The sequence below is a fragment of the Rhinopithecus bieti genome, unplaced genomic scaffold (assembly GCF_001698545.2).
Source record: "Rhinopithecus bieti isolate Rb0 unplaced genomic scaffold, ASM169854v2 scaffold_11291, whole genome shotgun sequence".
NCBI lineage: Eukaryota > Metazoa > Chordata > Mammalia > Primates > Cercopithecidae > Rhinopithecus > Rhinopithecus bieti.
Genome location: NW_016807158.1, coordinates 569,117 through 586,665, shown reverse-complemented (window position 1 = coordinate 586,665; position 17,549 = coordinate 569,117). Strand labels below are relative to the sequence as shown.

The 17,549-nt window shown below is 43.7% G+C and overlaps 1 protein-coding gene across 1 annotated transcript in view; it reads right to left on the bottom strand.

The window, feature by feature from the left end:
* Positions 1-17,549, bottom strand: part of ATG4A (autophagy related 4A cysteine peptidase) — a 73,026-nt gene that overhangs the window by 20,060 nt on the left and 35,417 nt on the right. The window contains exons 2-4 of the mRNA XM_017880409.1: positions 7,489-7,599; positions 4,822-4,893; positions 2,629-2,727 (exon numbers count right to left, since the gene is read on the bottom strand). Coding sequence (XP_017735898.1) covers positions 2,629-2,727; positions 4,822-4,893; positions 7,489-7,599 — 282 coding nt within the window. The remainder of the gene's footprint in view (positions 1-2,628; positions 2,728-4,821; positions 4,894-7,488; positions 7,600-17,549) is intronic.

Below are 17,549 nucleotides of genomic sequence, written 5' to 3'. Positions count from 1 at the left end.
CAAAGGCACCACATCTAGAAGGCAGGAATGATCAAGTTAGAACATTCCTAAGTATCTTTCATTTTGATAACAAAGACATCTGGAAAGTGATTGCTTTCAAAGACTCACTGGGTATATAGTAAAAACAAAACAAGAAGTTGACCAAGGAATTGACTTAACCCAAGGGCTAGAGCTGGATCAATATTATATAAAAACAATGTCACAAAGGCCTTTCTGGCCAGTTACTCAGTGAACAGGAGGTCACCACAAAGCCCGGCAGTACATTGATATATAAGCCAGATGCCACAGCGTCTCATCTCCACATAGACGGCAATGGCTTTTGCTCTTATATTTTGGCAGCATTGACAAAAGGATCTCATGGGTAAGAAGTGCTATTCTGATATACAACAGTTCACAGGGGAATATACACAGCTCACAACTAAGGAAGCTTAAAAAAATTGCATGCTGTCGTTTTTACACCACCTTTTAAAAAGTCCATGCTGAGCTTTGGGAAAACAAATAACTGTGCTATCAGGTGTTCAAGGTTTCCCTAAGACCAAAGCCAAAATAACTACATCTGTACGGATACCGTCTGTGCCTTCAGCACAGCTCCCTAAATCCTACAGAGGCCATTTGTAACTTACTGAGGACAACTGCAAAAACCCTCTGTAATCACTGCAATCCTCTCAGCTCTAGAAACACTGTCTAATGGGACAGATTTTTGAGGCTTAGTTTGCTTCCAAGACAAATTTCTCTCCTGAGGTTTTAGAGAGAGTCTGAAATAAAAACTGAACTACACTTGAAGCCAAAGGCCATTATCTCAAGACTCTTCAGTTATTTTTTGCTTCTAGTGTTGCTAAAACCAAAGTTTTTAACTTTGGATCCAGCACAGCCCTCAGAAGTTGGAACCACATCCAACTTCTTTTCATTAGCTACTAAATTGTCCAAGTCTGGAGAAATCCTAATTAGCTGGCTGCTAAATACCACTAAATATTTGCTGACGACAATGGTAAGTGAATACTCTACCTTAATTTTAAAATAGCTGAATAGGAAACAATCCAAAAGACATCTTTACAAAATTACTCTTTTAACGCATTTTAGTTACAAGATCTATTTCCAACTTCTTCCTGCTACTTGCTTTTGTATTAAAACAATTGAAACTGCTGACTGTGGAGTTTGTTTTTTTTTTTTTTTTTTCCAGTTTGCTCCCTACTTCCAGAACTTGCTTCCAAAATAATCATTTTGAAGTGTGTTATAAATGAAAAAAAAAAATTAAATAGTGAGAATGGATCTATACCAAGACGCATGTATAAACAAGGGAAATCACTGGACAAGGAGTTGGAATATCTTTATTTTATCCCCAAATCTTTGATTTCTTGCTGTTTTACCCTGGGTAAATCACATCACTTCCCTGAGCCTTGGTTTCCTCATCTGTAGAATGGAAATTATTATACTACCCAGGGCAAGCAGGATATCCCAAACCCTGAAGAGAAGGCAATAAGCCCTGAAACCTCCCTGGGCCCTTCTCCAATCCTCTCTGAAAGCTGTAGCAAAATCTGTGAGTTTGCACAGTGGGAAAAGGAAAATGATGTTTCTATACTTCTGAACCTCAATTAGCAACAGCCAATGAGTTCAGCAGCCCAATTTCATCCAAAGTGTCCTTTCACTCTCTCATCCCCAAGTCTAAATGGACCTTCACCTAAGTGCCTGAACTGGCATGCAGCCAGCCCCATCCTTCAGATGCCCATAGGGAAGCATGTACATGTCTTAAGAAAGCAAGACTCAAGAGTTCCAACAACCAGCCAGGTGCAGTGGCTCATGCCTATAATCCTAGCATTTTGGGAGGCCGAGGCGGGTGGATCATCTGAGGTCAGGAGTTTAAGATCAGACTGGCCAACATGGCAAAACCCCATTTCTACTAAAATTACAAAAATCAGCCAGGCGTCCAGGCATGGTGGCAGGCACCTATAATCCCAGCTACTCAGGAGGCTGAGGCGGAGAATCGCTTGAACCCGGGGGTCACAGGTTGCAGTGAGCCAAGATCGCGCCACTGCACTCCAACCTGGGAGACAGAGCGAAACTCTGACTCAAAAAAAAAAAAAAAAAGAGTTCCAACAACCATTATCAGAAGGCTCTTAATTGAACGTCCTCCCAAGGAAGCGAATTTAAAGATTCCTTCATCATCAGCTGGACATCCTTAGTGAACCAAAACCAAAATAGTACCAGCTCCCTCTATGCACTTCCTTTAGGTCACTTACATCCTTCACCAGGCAGATATCTTAAACAAGGTCAAGAAACAGACTTACCACCACACCCTTCTTCCTGCTGCCTTTGTATCTTGCATTTCTAAGGACTTACTCAAACAATAGCAAAGATGGAAAGGATAAATGACACACCTCCCTCAATGTTCAGTTCTGTCCCAGGAAAATAACTCCCTGGCTTGGTGACTCACAAGGAAACACTAGCTGTTTCCTTCTTATGAGGGGCTTTGTTGACTTGTCAGCCCCACCACTTGAGCTTGCAGAGAGCATTTTAAGACCTGCAAGTTTATTACTGAGTGTTCCCAAGGCTCAGCATCAAACTAAATCAATAGTAGCAAGTGACACTGCAGAGGTCTCTGAGAAAGTTTATAAAACAAATTTAACTCACCCCTTCCCAAGTGTCTACAGATAAGGGCTTGAGCCAGCATCATCTGTCCACAGCGTAGCATACATCCCCAACCAGCATCTGATGAAGGGCCCGTTCCCCCTGTTGGTAAAATGGAAGGGAATGAATATGGGTTCCTCAAATTGCCCTTTCCTGAAACATCAGCATACTTGGGACTCACACAAGACAGGCAAATATATATACTCTGAAAAGCGAGGTGACAGATATACCCACAGATCAAACAAGATTTGGGTATACAGTTGGAACTTGCAAACATAGTACTGAGTCAACCAAAACAAGTTCTACGGCCAAACATAAAACAAGCAAATGAACTAAATGTGTCCCTTATGTTTTCTGCTTGAAGACTTCTAGGTATACATGCAATTTTGGTAGGTGACTGCCATGTATGAATACCAACCCTTAGTCCATTCCATGTCATCATCTGCCAGACCCAAACCTTGCCTTGCATAGCTCACTTGCATGGCCCTGAAATTCTCAGGGAAGCCAGTCTTACTTAGGTAAAGAACAAATACTACCAAAGGCAATCATCAAAATGGTCAAAGAGATTTGGAAGGCTCATGACTATTCTGAATATATATTATGAAGATCTGAACAGCAAGAAGGACATTGTAAAATAGGGGAAAGATCCCTAGATGAGGCATCAGAAGACCAGTCTCTAGTTATCTAATCTAAATCTCATCTATAGGCTGAACATAATAGTACATACTCTGCCTACTATCAGTGGGTATTGTAAGAACTGAGAGAATATCTGTGAAAGTGTTCTAGAACCCATAGAGGATGACACAAACACTTGATGTTTTGAGTATGATCATAATTTAAACCCATATTAATGAATTAGAAATGTATCTTTAAAAGGTATAAAATTAGTTAATAAATGAAATAAGACAACAGGTTCTATTTTAAGAACACCTTATGCAAAGAAAATCCCACATATGAGGCCAGGGTGAGCTCAATATTCTTTTCCAAGGGGCCAATGAAATCAGATAATTTGTATGGCAGACAGGGTATGTTGTTTTCATTGTTTTCTTTTCCCAGTGTGGAAATGGAAAAATATGCTATAAGCACGATCTCAGAAGACTAACTTCAAAGGGGGTCATCAATCTTGTAAGACAAGTGGGTCAAGGTGGTCACCCCTTTCTTTTAGTTGTGGGGACTGAAGGAAAGTTACAACAACAAGATGGGAAGGAGGGAGTCAATTTATGACCTGGAAGGGGTGCCTTTTGATTGTTGCTAATGTGGGGATTATTGGCCAGATTAGTAGGGAAAAGATGCAATGAGGCCCACATAAAGAAGAGATCATCTATTGCCAAAATATTGGCAGAGTAAAATTAGAAATATTTTCCAGCCTTGCAAAGAGCTCCACAGCCAGAGAAAGTTAACAGTTCAGAACCACTGGTTACTAAACATTGTTCTTTTGTTTGTTACTGACTGGTGTATTTCTGGGGAGAGAAAAAAAAAAAAAGAAAGGAAAAGTCTGTGTGACCTTCATTTTTGGCACTGAACAGAAAGGTTGATTTCATTCTAGTGTCCTCTTAGAACAGTAAATTTCACTATTTGTAGGTCCTTTTCCTATAGGGCCATGATACTAGGAAGTAGCCACCCTACTTGCAAATGTGTTGTATATCCTTTATGAAAACAGCACATTCACTTCACCTATTGAATTGTCCTTTTTTCTAGTTGACAGCTGGTAACAGCCTAGAATTAGTTCCAAGGAAACTACTGTAATTCGTCTCTCAATGGCAAGGTGCTTTCATGTCATAAAGGGGAAAAAACCCACATAAATTATTTTCTTTCTTTCAAGACACAATTTTCATTAATAATCAAGTAGTTCCACAATGCAGTGGATTGTAATTTAATAGATATTATACAAATTAAAGGCTTATGTGATTTTCCCCCTTAATCTCAAAAGTGTAACAAGTAATATCATCTGGTGCCTGAACACTTGGAGGTGGGGTCAAAAGTATACAGTCATAACCCCTCAATGCCATAGAGCCATATGTGAAAGGATACTTTAGCAATGAAACTTTTGGATGAAGTGTAAGGTTTACCTAGTCCCCTAAATCAAATTCTTTGCTATAGTGAGCTATTAATTCTGAGGTTTCTATGAAGTCACTGATAACCTCAGGCAAGCTATCCACAAGGAACAAAGCACAGTAAAACAAATAATATACCTACCAATTGGTGAAAATTTCCTTCTGTATGTAAACCATAGACGAGCACTTATATCAGACAACAGCTTAGATTTTTCTGTAATTAAATGTAAAATTAAAATTAAATCACCATATCTAAAAATACCCACCTTTACTTCTGAGCCAGCTGCTAACTTAATTTCAAATAACCAGTCAATTCCATTATTATGGGGCTAGGTAAATTCACAGGAAACCCATTCTCATTTTAGCCAAATAATTTCAGTATTTCACCCAACCTATGGTTTGACCAGAGCTACTTGACTGGTGTAATGACATTGGGTAGCTCCTGTCATCTTTTCACTGAATTCCACAGTCCTGACAGTTACAAACACTGGGATCATTGCCAAAAGACAAGGAATAAGAAAATTAAGGATCCTAGAGAACCCACTAACAAGACTATCAGCCCCAGCCTGAATGATGGTTGGCTGGATCTTATATCAGCACCCATCATCCCTTATCTAAAACTAGAGGTTTGGCTGGGCCCAGCGACTCACATCTCTAATCCCAGTGCTTTGGGAGACTGAGACAGGGAGATTGCTTGAGGCCAGGAATTGAAGACCAGCCTGGACAACATAGTGAGACCCCATCTCTACAAAAAAAATGAGGTATGAGGATCACTTGAGTCCAGGAGTTCGAGGCTGCAGTGAGCTATGATCACCACTGTACTCTAGCCTGAGTAACAGAGAGACCTTGTCTCAAGCAAAACAAAATAAAACAAAACAAAAACTATTGGTTGGCTTGTTTGTATGTGCGCATGTGTGTCTATGCATGCACACATGCATCTTTAAATAAAAAGGAAATGCCCTACTAAGTAAATCAGGTGTGTAAGAAATGTATCTATAGCACCTAGTGCAACCGGCACTTACAATCTAAATGCATATATAATATCACAAATGTTTTTGTGTCTTTTTTAAAAGCATGCTTTCTTGTATTTTATGACATAAATTTACTTTGATGGGCCACAAATATGGCTTCCACATTTTTATCTGTACTTAGATGTGACTGTCTTTCTTAGTCACCTCTCTCCCTCTTCTCAACAACATGTCTGTATTATATTCTGTATAGAATTTATAGTCACTGCACTTAAAAAGAACAAAGGGAAATCTACTTTGGGCCAATAGTTTCTCTTTTCTGTCTTCCTTTTCTTTGGAGGAAGTCGAAAAGTTGAGCTATCTGTATTTTCCCTCCCTTCCATGCCCCAGTGCCTAGCACATTCAGGGAAGCAGATGTATAATGGTTAATAGTAAGACACCTGAAGTCATACTTTGATTGGGTTTGAACCCTGACTCTGCTACTTACCAGCCGTGTAAGCTGGTTAACTTAACCTCTCCGGGCTTCAGTTTCCTCATCCATAAATGGGGAGAATTATAGTACCTACTTCATTGAGTTGTGAGTATTCAAAAGATAATACACGTAAAGTGCTTACATGGTGAATAGTACGCAGTGAACCTATGACAAATGTTAGTTGTTATATACCCGTCCTCTTAAATGTCCACACCCTCACTTCTGCCTCTAACAGTCTTTATGCGTTCCTGTGTGGCTTTATGCTGGGAAAGTTGCATGGACATTTTAACAGTGATTTCACTTTGAAAGGCACTTCCCAATTTAACATTTGAATATGAGTGGATTTGGCAACCTGGGTATTCCTGTTGTCATGGAATGCAGAATTAGAAGATTCCCTCCAATCCCCTCATTTTAAGTACCACTGAAGGAAGTTAAGATCCAGAAAGAGAAAGTGACTTACCTGAGTTAGAAGAGTCTAAATAAAAAAGGTCTCCTAATCGCTAGCTCCCGGCTTTCCACTGTTCACAATTCTCCAATCAAAATAATGAAGCCAGGCTCAGGAGGAGCTGACAATGCCTAACTTCCTCTCCTGCCTTTTCGTCAGCCTCTTCCTGTTCCTTCCTCCAAGCTAAGTGAGGGCCTCTGAAGAGGATGTCTCCTCAGAAAGATACAAATCTCAGAGCTGCCTCTTTCCAAGCTCTGGCTTTATCTGGGTGCTGGGTTGTTAGCAGTTTCAGGTTAAAAGGTCTTTCTTTCCCAATCTATAAGAATGTAATGGTAAGAAAGAAAAATTAAAGGCTCCTTTCCATCTAGCTGTAGTGGCTAAAAGTTCTATACAAAATCAGAATAAACTGAGACAGTGCTATGGTCAGCAAAAGATCTAAAACATAAGAAAAACTTACTAGGTCTGATATTGTTTCTGAGATCCATGGGTTATCTAGAAGTCCCTGAGTGTTTTTATCTGGCCAGAGAAGCATGTGAGAGTAATAAATATGTAGCCCAATCACGAAAGGCTAGAGACTGGTTAGTGATACCAGGAGTGGGTCCGTGTTTTTTGAAACCCAAGGCTTCTAGAATTTGGGGATTCTCCTTTAAGGAACAGAATAAAAATATATTACCTGTGCAAATTGTGCAAAAACCTATAACCATGTAAACATACTACTAGGGCCTTTCAGGGCCTTGGAAGGGGCCTGTCCAAGCAAAAGTTCTGAGACTTAAGCTCCGTTGACTACAAGGTAAATCCACCTCAGAGTAGCATTAACATTAAGCAAGAAAATGCTCTGCCAACCCAAGAAGAAAAAGTACAAACCCTGAACCACAGGTGCCTACCTCATCTGGGTTCTTACAGACAAATGCTACCAAATCTTACCTGTTTTAAGGAGATGCTGCTTCCCTAAGATCCATACCAGCTCATCTGTATCTGGATATTCTTCTAGGTAGTCAGTGAAAATAGTAATCTGGTTTTCATACTTGGATAAAACTGAAAGAAAATGAAAGAAATTTAAGTAAAATTTAATAGAAGGGGCTTACCTCTGTAGCTGATTATTACCTTTGCTCTGAAGGTGAAAGGTCAGCAGCTTGAATCTAATGAAAGCAATTCCTTTTCCTTGAGGAACAAAGACACTCACAAGACCTCTAAATCCTTTAGCTGAAGGATTTCCTCTTGACCATCTCTTTTGACCTTCCCTTTCTCAAAGTCCCATTTAACACCATCTCTAAAAATTCATTTGGCCACAGTTACTTCAAAATATTTTATACCATAGGGCCTTCTTTGTAAATAGCCCATTATCGAGCTTTCCCTACTCTGAGTGTATAGAGGTGATACAATACATGCACACCTAACTCCTGCCCATGTCACAGGGAATATCATGAGGTTTGTATTGCGACGTTTCCAGTGGCCAGTGGCTTGGAAGGTGCTGTGACAAGCCTGAATGTTTGTACAACTGTGTATATGGTAATATTTTAGCTGGAAGACCAGATGTTTTCATAGTATTTTTATTTGCCATTTTATTCACATATGGCTTCTGCAAAGAAGGATCTTGAAGTTAACGGTAAATATAACTTGTTCTTGGTATTCACAGATGACTATTAAGATATAATAAGAAATATATATTTAGTTTCTATCCCTGTTTCCTGGCACAGAGCTCCTAAAACCTTTGTTATGGTGAGTGATAGGGATACTATGTGCATCTTTTGTTCTGAAATTTGGCCTCTCTGCCTGGTTCCTGACATAGAGCTCCTAGTGAATTTCCTCACTAGTTCACAAGCCATACATTTCAAACTTATGACCATGCAATATGGGAGGAGTTAAAATTCAAATTCACTTTTTTTTTTTTGAGATGGACTCTCGCTCTGTCCCCCTGGCTGGAGTGCAGTGGCACGATCTCGGCTCACTGCAAGCTCTGCCTCCTGGGTTCCTGCCATTCTCCTGCCTCAGCCTCCCAAGTAGCTGGGACTACAGGCGCCCGTCACCGTGCCCGGCTAATTTTTTGTATTTTTAGTAGAGATGGGGTTTCACCGTGGTCTCGATCTCCTGACCTTGTGATCCGCCCGCCTCGGCCTCCCAAAGTGCTGGGATTACAGGCGTGAGCCACTGTGCCCGGCCATCAAATTCACTTTTGTACCAAATGAGATGGGGTTTCACTGTATTAGCCAGGGTGGTCTTGAACTGCTGGCCTTAAGCAATTCTCCCACCTCAGCCTTTCAAAGTGTTGGGATTACAGGCGTGAGCCACCATGCCTGGCCTCTCTCAGAATATTAGTTACAAAGAACTTTTGAGATAGTACCCCTTCATAAGTCAATCTTGAGTCTTTTAGCAGACCTCTTCCTCAAATTCACTTTTGTTCTGAAATTTGGCCTTTCTCCCTGGTTCCTGACATAGAGCTCCTAGTGAATTTCCTGGGTGATAAGAGCATCTTCTGTTTTAATGAAGTATCTCTTGGTGGGCTTCTGGATGGAGGCTGGTTACCAGAAGGACTAAGCCATGATTAGAAGCTTGGAACTTTCAGTGCCAACCCCCATCTCCTTAAAAAAATAAATAAATAATAATAATTTTTTGAGAGATATTATATTGTAAATAGTAAATATATTTCCAAGCCAGCCCACAAAACCTATTTTAATCTGTAACTAGAAAATTTAAATTGATAGTTTATTTCATAGTTTATGGTGCTATATCTATGAGAAAATATATTTCAAGTTCAAAGCTAAGATACTCAACACACACCTCTTAACTCATGGGGGCTCATCAGCCCCTATGAGGAGGGGAGCACAGAGAAAGTAGGGGACCATTTGTACAACTACAAGTAGCTGCAGAGATTCTCTAAAAGAAATCCCTTGAAAGGATAAATTGTTTTATTTTATTTTGTTTTTGTTTTCTAAGGCAAAGGCACATTGTTTTCATAGAAATAAATGCTCCTAAATATAAATGAGTCTGTTCTGATAAAAAAAAAAAAAAGAGTCTATTTTGATCATATAAATATTTTGTTGGAAGTTGAAATTATAATTTGTACAAGCACTTTTAGAAACACAGCTGAGATCGAGCCCAGCCTGGCCAACATGGTGAAACCCTGTCTCTACTAAAAATTCAAAAATTAGCTGGGCATGGTGGTACGTGCCTGTAGTCCCAGCTACTCAGGAGGCTGAAGCAGGAGAATTGCTTGAACCCGGGAGGCCGAGGTTGCAGTGAACCAAGATTGCGTCACTGCACTCCAGCCTGGTGACACAGCAAGATTCCATCTCAAAACAAACAAAAAACCTGTTAACCAGGGATATTACCTTTCTTAAAATATCTTACAGAATTCCAGTCATTCAGGGATTTAAGTAGCCTTTCTCCTCAATATATTTTAATTACTAAGATGATAGTTTCCGCAGTGTTTCAAATTTAAAGAAGTTAGAAACAGCCATTTTGTTCCCCAGTGAAAATTCATCACTACCAAATCTGACAGGGAGCCTGTGCCATCTTAGCCTCTCTGCTGCTGGCCTCAGCCCCTGGCCCATGCCCAGGAAATACCAGGCTAAAAATGATTATCCAGGTCAGGCCATCCCCAGGAGGTGGTGGACTGAGGCAGGGCAAATCACACTGTGTACCACCCCACCCTAACCTCTAACCCTCACAGGCAGAAGAAATCCATTTTAAATGAACATCTAGTGTAGCCTAAAAAGAGAGAAAAAATCAGAAAATAAGTAACTTGAGTATACTGTAGGAAAAGGGTAACCTCTCTGGCATTGCCTTCATAGGGGTGAGGATGGGTGGCATTGGATGAATGTACAGCATGTATGCATATAAGCCTTGGGTCTTTTTATAGTACTGGCCAAAGAAATACCATTTCTCTATCGCCAACCCTGTCTCAGTGAGTCACTGGCCAGTTATCTGGTCAAATTAGTAAAGCCCTTTGAAGCCTGTGACAACTGCCCTGCTTCATTTGGGATGGCTCTGATCAAAATGGCAGCCAAAGAATTTGACTCTTGCACTTCACCCCCTCTCAGGCCTAGCTAGGCCAGCAAGAAGTTCATTATAGTCTCTATTCTTCTTGATTCTTCTCTTAAAAGATAGACACCCTGAATGCAGTATGTGAGGCCACGGCCATCCCTGAATCAAGGCTACATGTATGGAACAAATGAAAGAACAGAAAATGAAATTAACAGAAACAAGAAGCAGTGACATGGGAAGATTATGTACATGGGGTTCTAGGGAGGAAAGAGGAACAGGTCTTACATAGGGAGAACTCAGATGAAAAAGCAATCTGGGAAGTGGATGAGGTGCAGAAGTAAAATATCATTTCCAGTACAATTGCTTCTGATTAACAGCAATACGTTTTATTTTAAAATTTTCACAAACTACCTTTGTCTTGCCTTTAAAAGTAAACAAACCATATATCAGGCTGATATGAGTTCCCTGCCTTCCCAGTCTGTTTAAAGAGATAGGGACTACGAGAGGTGACGGCATGCTGGTGGCCCTCGCTCACTCTTGGCGTCTCCTCGGCCTCCGCGTCCACTCTGGCCGTGCTTGAGGAGCCCTTTGGCCCACTGCTGCACTGTGGGAGCCCCTCTCTGGGCTGGCCCAGGCCGGAGCCAGCTATCTCTGCTTGCGAGCAGGTGTGAGGGAGAGGCACGGGCGGGAACCAAGGCCGTGCAATGCACTTGCCGGCCAGCGCAAGTTCCGGGTGGGCATGGGCTCCGTGGGCCTTACACTCAGAGTGGCCAGACAGTGCTGCTGGCCCGGGTAGTGAGGGGCTTGGCGCCCTGGCTGGTGGCTGCTGGGGGGGTGTGCCAGGTCCCCCAGCAGCGCTGGCCCGCCAGCTGTGCTGGAATTCTTGCTGGGCCTCAGCTACCTCCCCACGGGGCAGGGCTCAGGACCTGCAGTCAGCCATGCCTGAGCCTCCCCACCGCCATGGGCTCCTGTGGGGCCTGAGCCTCCTGGACGAGTGACGCCCCCTGCTCTGCAGCAACCAGTCCCATTGACCACCCAGAGGCGCTGAGAAGTGCAGGCACATGGCATGGGACTGGCGAGCAGCTCCGCCTGCGGCCCTGGTGTGGAGTCCACTAGGTGAAGCCAGCTGGGCTCCTGGGTCTGGTGGGGACTTGGAGAGCCTTTGTGTCTGACTGGGGGATTGTAGATGCACTGATCAGTGCTCTGTGTCTAGCTCAGGGTTTGTGAACTCACCCATCGGGCTCTGTGTCTAGCTTAAGGTTTATAGATGCACTGGTGGGTGCTCTGTGTCTAGTTAATCTGGTGAGGACTTGGAGAACTTTTGTGTCTGGCTGGAGGACTGTGAATGCACCAGTGGGTGCTGTGTCTAGCTCAGGGATTGTGAATGGGCCAATCAGCGCCCTGTCAAAACGGACCAATCAGCTCTTTGTAAAATGGACCAATCAGAAGGATGTGGGTGGGGCCAGATAAGGGAATAAAAGCAGGCTGCCCAAGCCAGCAGCAGCAATCCCTTCGGGTCCCTTTCCACATTGTGGAAGCTTTGTTCTTTTGCTCTTTGCAATAAATCTTGCTCCTGCTCACTCTTTGGGTCCACGCCACCTTTATGAGCTGTAACACTCACCGCGAAGGTCTGCAGCCTCACTCCTGAGGCCAGCAAGACCACGAACCCACCAGAAGGAAGAAACTCCAAACACATCCAAACATCAGAAGGAACAAACTCCAGACGCACCATCCTTAAGAACTGTAACACTCACCGCGAGGGTCCACAGCTTCATTCTTGAAGTCAGTGAGACCAAGAACCCACCAATTCCAGACACATTTTGGTGACCATGAAGAGACTATCGCCTATCACCAAGCGGTGAGACTACCACCTATTGCCAAGCAGTGAGACTATCACCTATTGCCAAGCAGTGAGTACCATCGGACTCCTTTCGCTTGCTGTTCTGTCCTGATTTTCCTTAGAATTCGGGGGCTAAATACCGGGCACCTGTCGGCCAGTTAAAAACAACTAGCGCGGCTGCCGAGGTAAAGACACAGGTGTCAGGCTTTCTGGGAAAGGGCTCTCTAACAACCCCCGACACTTCAGAGTTGGGAGCGTTGGTTTGCCTAGAACCAGCTTCTGCTTTTCCTGTACCTCTGGGCTGAGCCGAGGGTCGACAGAGAGGAAAGCCATGTAGCTCCGGGGTCCTGACAACAAGTTGGTTGACCCTGCAGCCATGAGCAGAACTCTCAAAGGCATGTCACCCAAGCGAGACTTGCCCATCTATCCTATCTATCCTGACCCTTGCCCCCTGGGTCCTAATGCCTGCCAGATAAACTTCTTCTCGCCTCTCTTCTCTGAGGTTAGTCCTGCTTCTAAAAATTGCTTCCTCTCTCTAGTGCTTTTCTAGTTTCTCCTATAAGAATGACTTCTAGTATAAACTCCAAGACTCTGTTACCTTCTTTAGGCACCCTGGCTCACCAATCAGAAAGACATAATTTTTGCCCAAAGCCCCATCGTAGGGGGGACTATCTAGAATTTTAGGATCCTTCCTCAGACAAGCGGGCCTAACAAAATCTATTCGTGAAGCTAGGATATGGGGAGCCTCAGAAATTGTATCCTTCCTATTCATATAAGTGAGGACAAAAGATGTCACTATTCCAACTCTGGAGATCCCTTCCTTCCCTCAGGGTATGGCCCTCCACTTCATTTTNAGATGTCCCACAGGGTCTAGGGCAAACCTTCGACCTCACTTGGAGAGATGTCATCCTACTGTTATATCAAACCCTGGCCTTTAATGAAAATAATGCACCTTTAGCTGCAGCCTGAGAGTTTGGAGACACCTGGTATCTTAGTCAAGTAAATGACAGAATGACAGCCGAAGAAAGAGACAAATTCCCTACCAGTCAGCAAGACATCCCCAGTATGGATCCCCATTGGGACCTTGACTCAGATCATGGGGACTGGAGTTGTAAACATCTGTTGACCTGTGCTCTAGAAAGACTAAGGAGAATTAGAAAAAAGCCCATGACTTATTCAATGATGTCCACCATAACTCATGGAAAGGAAGAAAATCTTTCTGCCTTCTTCGAGCAGCTACGGGAGGCCTTAAAAAAATATACTCCCTTGTCACCCGAATCATTTGAGGGTCAATTGATTCTAAAAGATAAGTTTATTACCCAATCAGTCGCAGATATCAGGAGAAAGCTCCAAAAGCAAGCCGTGGGCCCTGAACAAAATTTGGAGGCATTATTAAACCTGGCAACCTCGGTGTTCTATCATAGGGACCAAGAGGAACAGGCCCAAAAGGAAAAGCGAGATCAGAGAAAGGCCACAGCCTTAGTCATGGCCCTCAGACCTCGGTGGTTCAGAGAGGACAGAAAATGGAGCAGGCCAATCACCCAGTAGGGCTTGTTATCAGTGTGGTTTACTAGGACACTTTAAAAAAAGGCTGTGCAATGAGAAATAAGCTGCCCCCTCGTCCGTGTCCACTATGCTGAGGCAATCACTGGAAGGTGCACTGCCCCAGAGGATGAAGGTTGTCTGGGTCAGAAGCCCCCAACCAGATGATCCAACAACAGGACTGAGGGTGCCCAGGGAAAGCGCCAGCTCATGTCATCACCCTCACGGAGCCCCAGGTACGTTTAAACATTGAGGGCCAGGAAATAGACTTCCTCCTGGACACTGGCACAAGCTTCTCAGTGTTCATCTCCTGTCCTGGACGACTTCCTCAAGGTCTGTTACCATCCGAGGAATCCTGGGACAGCCTATAACCAGGTATTTCTTCCACCTCAGTTATAATTGGGAGACTTTGCTCTTTTCACATGCCTTTCTTGTTATGCCTGAAAGTCCCACACCCTTATTAGGGAGGGATACATTAGCCAAACCTGGAGCTATTATCTACATGAATATGGGGAACAAGTTACCCATTTGTTGTCCCCTGCTTGAGGAGGGAATCAACCCTGAAGTCAGGGCATTGGAAGGACAATTTGGAAGGGCAAAAAATGCCCGCCCAGTCCAAATCAGGCTAAAAGATCCCACCACTTTTCCTTATCAAAGGCAGTATCCCTTAAGACCTGAAGCTCATAAAGGATTACAGGACATTGTTAAACATTTAAAAGCTCAAGGCTGAGTAAGGAAATGCAGCAGTCCCTGCAACACCCCAATTCTAGGAGTACAAAAACCGAATAGTCAGTGGAGACTAGTGCAAAATCTTAGACTCATCAATGAGGCAGTAATTCCTCTATATCCAGTTGTACCCAACCCCTATACCCTGCTCTCTCAAATACCAGAGGAAGCAGAATGGTTCATAGTTCTGGACCTCAAGGATGCCTTATTCTGTATTCCCCTGCACTCTGACTCCCAGTTTCTCTTTGCCTTTGAGGATCCCACAGACCACACGTCCCAACTTATGTGAACAGTCTTGCCCCAACGAGTTAGGGATAGCCCTCACCTGTTTGGTCAGGCACTGGCCCAAGATCTAGGCCACTTCTCAAGTCCAGGCACTCTGGTCCTTCAGTATGTGGATGATTTCCTTTTGGCTACCAGTTTGGAAGCCTTGTGCCAGCAGGCTACCCTAGATCTCTTGAACTTTCTAGCTAATCAAGGGTACAAGGTGTCTAGGTCAAAGGCCTAGCTTTGCCTACAGCAGGTCAAATGCCTAGGACTAATCTTAGCCAGAGGGACCAGGGCCCTCAGCAAGGAACGAATATAGCCTATACTGGCTTATCCTCACCCTAAGACATTAAGACAGTTGCAGGGGTTCCCTGGAATCCCCTGCTTTTGCCGACTATGGATCCCCAGATACAGTGAGATAGCCAGGCCTCTTTATACTCTAATCAAGGAAACCCAGAGGGCAAATACTCATCCAGTAGAATGGGAACCAGAGGCAGAAACAGCCTTCAAAACTTTAAAGCAGGCTCCAGCTTTAAACCTTCCCACAGGACAAAACTTCTCTTTAAAAGTCACAGAGAGAGCAGGGATAGCTCTTGGAGTACTTACTCAGACTCATGGGACAACCCCACAACCAGTGGCATACCTAAGCAAGGAAATTGATGTAGTAGCAAAAGACTGGCCTCACTGTTGACGGGTAGTTGAGGCAGTGGCCGTCTTAGTGTCAGAGGCTATCAAGATAATACAAGGAAAGGATCTCACTGTCTGGACTACTCATGATATAAATGGCATATTAGGTGCCAAAGGAAGTTTATGGCTATCAGACAACCACCTACTTAGATACCAGGCACTACTCCTTGAGGGGCCGGTGCTTCAAATACGTATATGTGTGGCCATCAACCCTGCCACTTTTCTCCCAGAGGATGGGGAACCAATTGAGCATGACTGCCAACAAATTATAGTCCAGACTTATGCCGCCTGAGATGATCTCTTAGAAATCCCCTTAGCTAATCCTGACCTTAACCTATACACTGATGGAAGTTCATTTGTGGAGAAGGGGATACAAAGGGCAGGTTATGCCACAGTTAGTGATGTAACCATACTTGAAAGTAAGCCTCTTCCCCCAGGGACCAGCGCCCAGTTAGCAGAACTAGTGGCACTTACCCGAGTCTTAGAACTGGGAAAGAGAAAAAGAATAAATGTGTATACAGATAGCAAGTATGCTTATCTAATCCTACATGTCCATGCTGCAATATGGAAAGAAAGGGAGTTCCTAACCTCTGGGGGAACCCCCATTAAATACCACAAGGAAATTATGGAGTTATTGCACACAGTGCAAAAACCCAAGGAGGTGGCAGTCTTACACTGCCGCAGCCATCAAAAAGAGGAAGGATAGGGGAGAACAGTAGCATAAGTGGCTGGCAGAGACACGAAAACACCAGCAGAAAGGAAAGAGAGAAAGACAGAAAGTCAGAGAGAGAGAGAGGAAGAAACAGAGACAAAGAGGGAGTCAAAGAGAGAGAGACAAGTCAAAGAGAAAGAAAGAGAGATGGAAGCAGTAAAGAAAAAACAGTGTGTCCTATTCCTTTAAAAGCCAAGGTAAATTTCTGTCTACCCAGCCAAGGTATATTCTTCTTATGTGGAATGTTGACCTATATCTGCCTCCCCGCTAACTGGACAGGCACCTACACCTTAGTCTTTCTAAGTCCCAACATTAATATTGCCCCAGGAAATCAGACCTTATCAGTACCCCTCAAAGCTGAAGTCTGTCAGTGCAGTCACACAAGTAATACCCTTATTTACAGGGTTAGGAATGGCTACTGCTACAGGAACCGGAATAGCCGGTTTATCTACTTCATTATCCTACTACCACACACTCTCAAAGGATTTCTCAGACAGTTTGCAAGCAATAACAAAATCTATCCTTACTTTAAAATCCCAAACAGACTCTTTAGCAGCAGTGACTCTCCAAAACTGCCGAGGCCTAGACCTCCTGACTGCTGAGAAAGGAGGACTCTGCACCTTCTTAGGGGAAGAGTGTTGTTTCGACACTAACCAGTCAGGGATAGTATGAGATGCCTCCCAGCATTTACAGGAAAAGGCTTCTGAAATCAGACAACGCCTTTCAAATTCTTACCTCAACCTCTGGAGTTGGGCAACATGGCTTCTCCCCTTTCTAGGTCCTGTGGCAGCCATCTTGCTGTTACTCGCCTTTGGGCCCTGTATCTTTAACCTTCTTGTCAAATTTGTTTCCTCCAGAATCAAGGCCATCAAGCTACAGATGGTCTTACAAATGGAACCCCAAATGAGCTTAACTAACAACTTCTACCGAGGACCCTTCAACTGACCCGCTGGCACTCTCACTGGTCTATAGAGCTCCCTTCTGGAGGACACTACAACTGCAGGGCCCCTTTATCACCCCATCCAGCAGGAGGTAGCTAGAGCAGTCATTGGCCAAATTCCCAACAGCAGTTGGGGTATCTTGTTTAGAAGGGGGATTGAGAGGTGACGGCATGCTGGCAGCCCTCGCTCGCTCTCGGCGCCTACTCAGCCTCAGCACCCACTCTGGATGCGCTTGAGGAGCCCTTCGGCCCGCTGCTGCACTGTGGGAGCACCTCTCTGGGCTGGC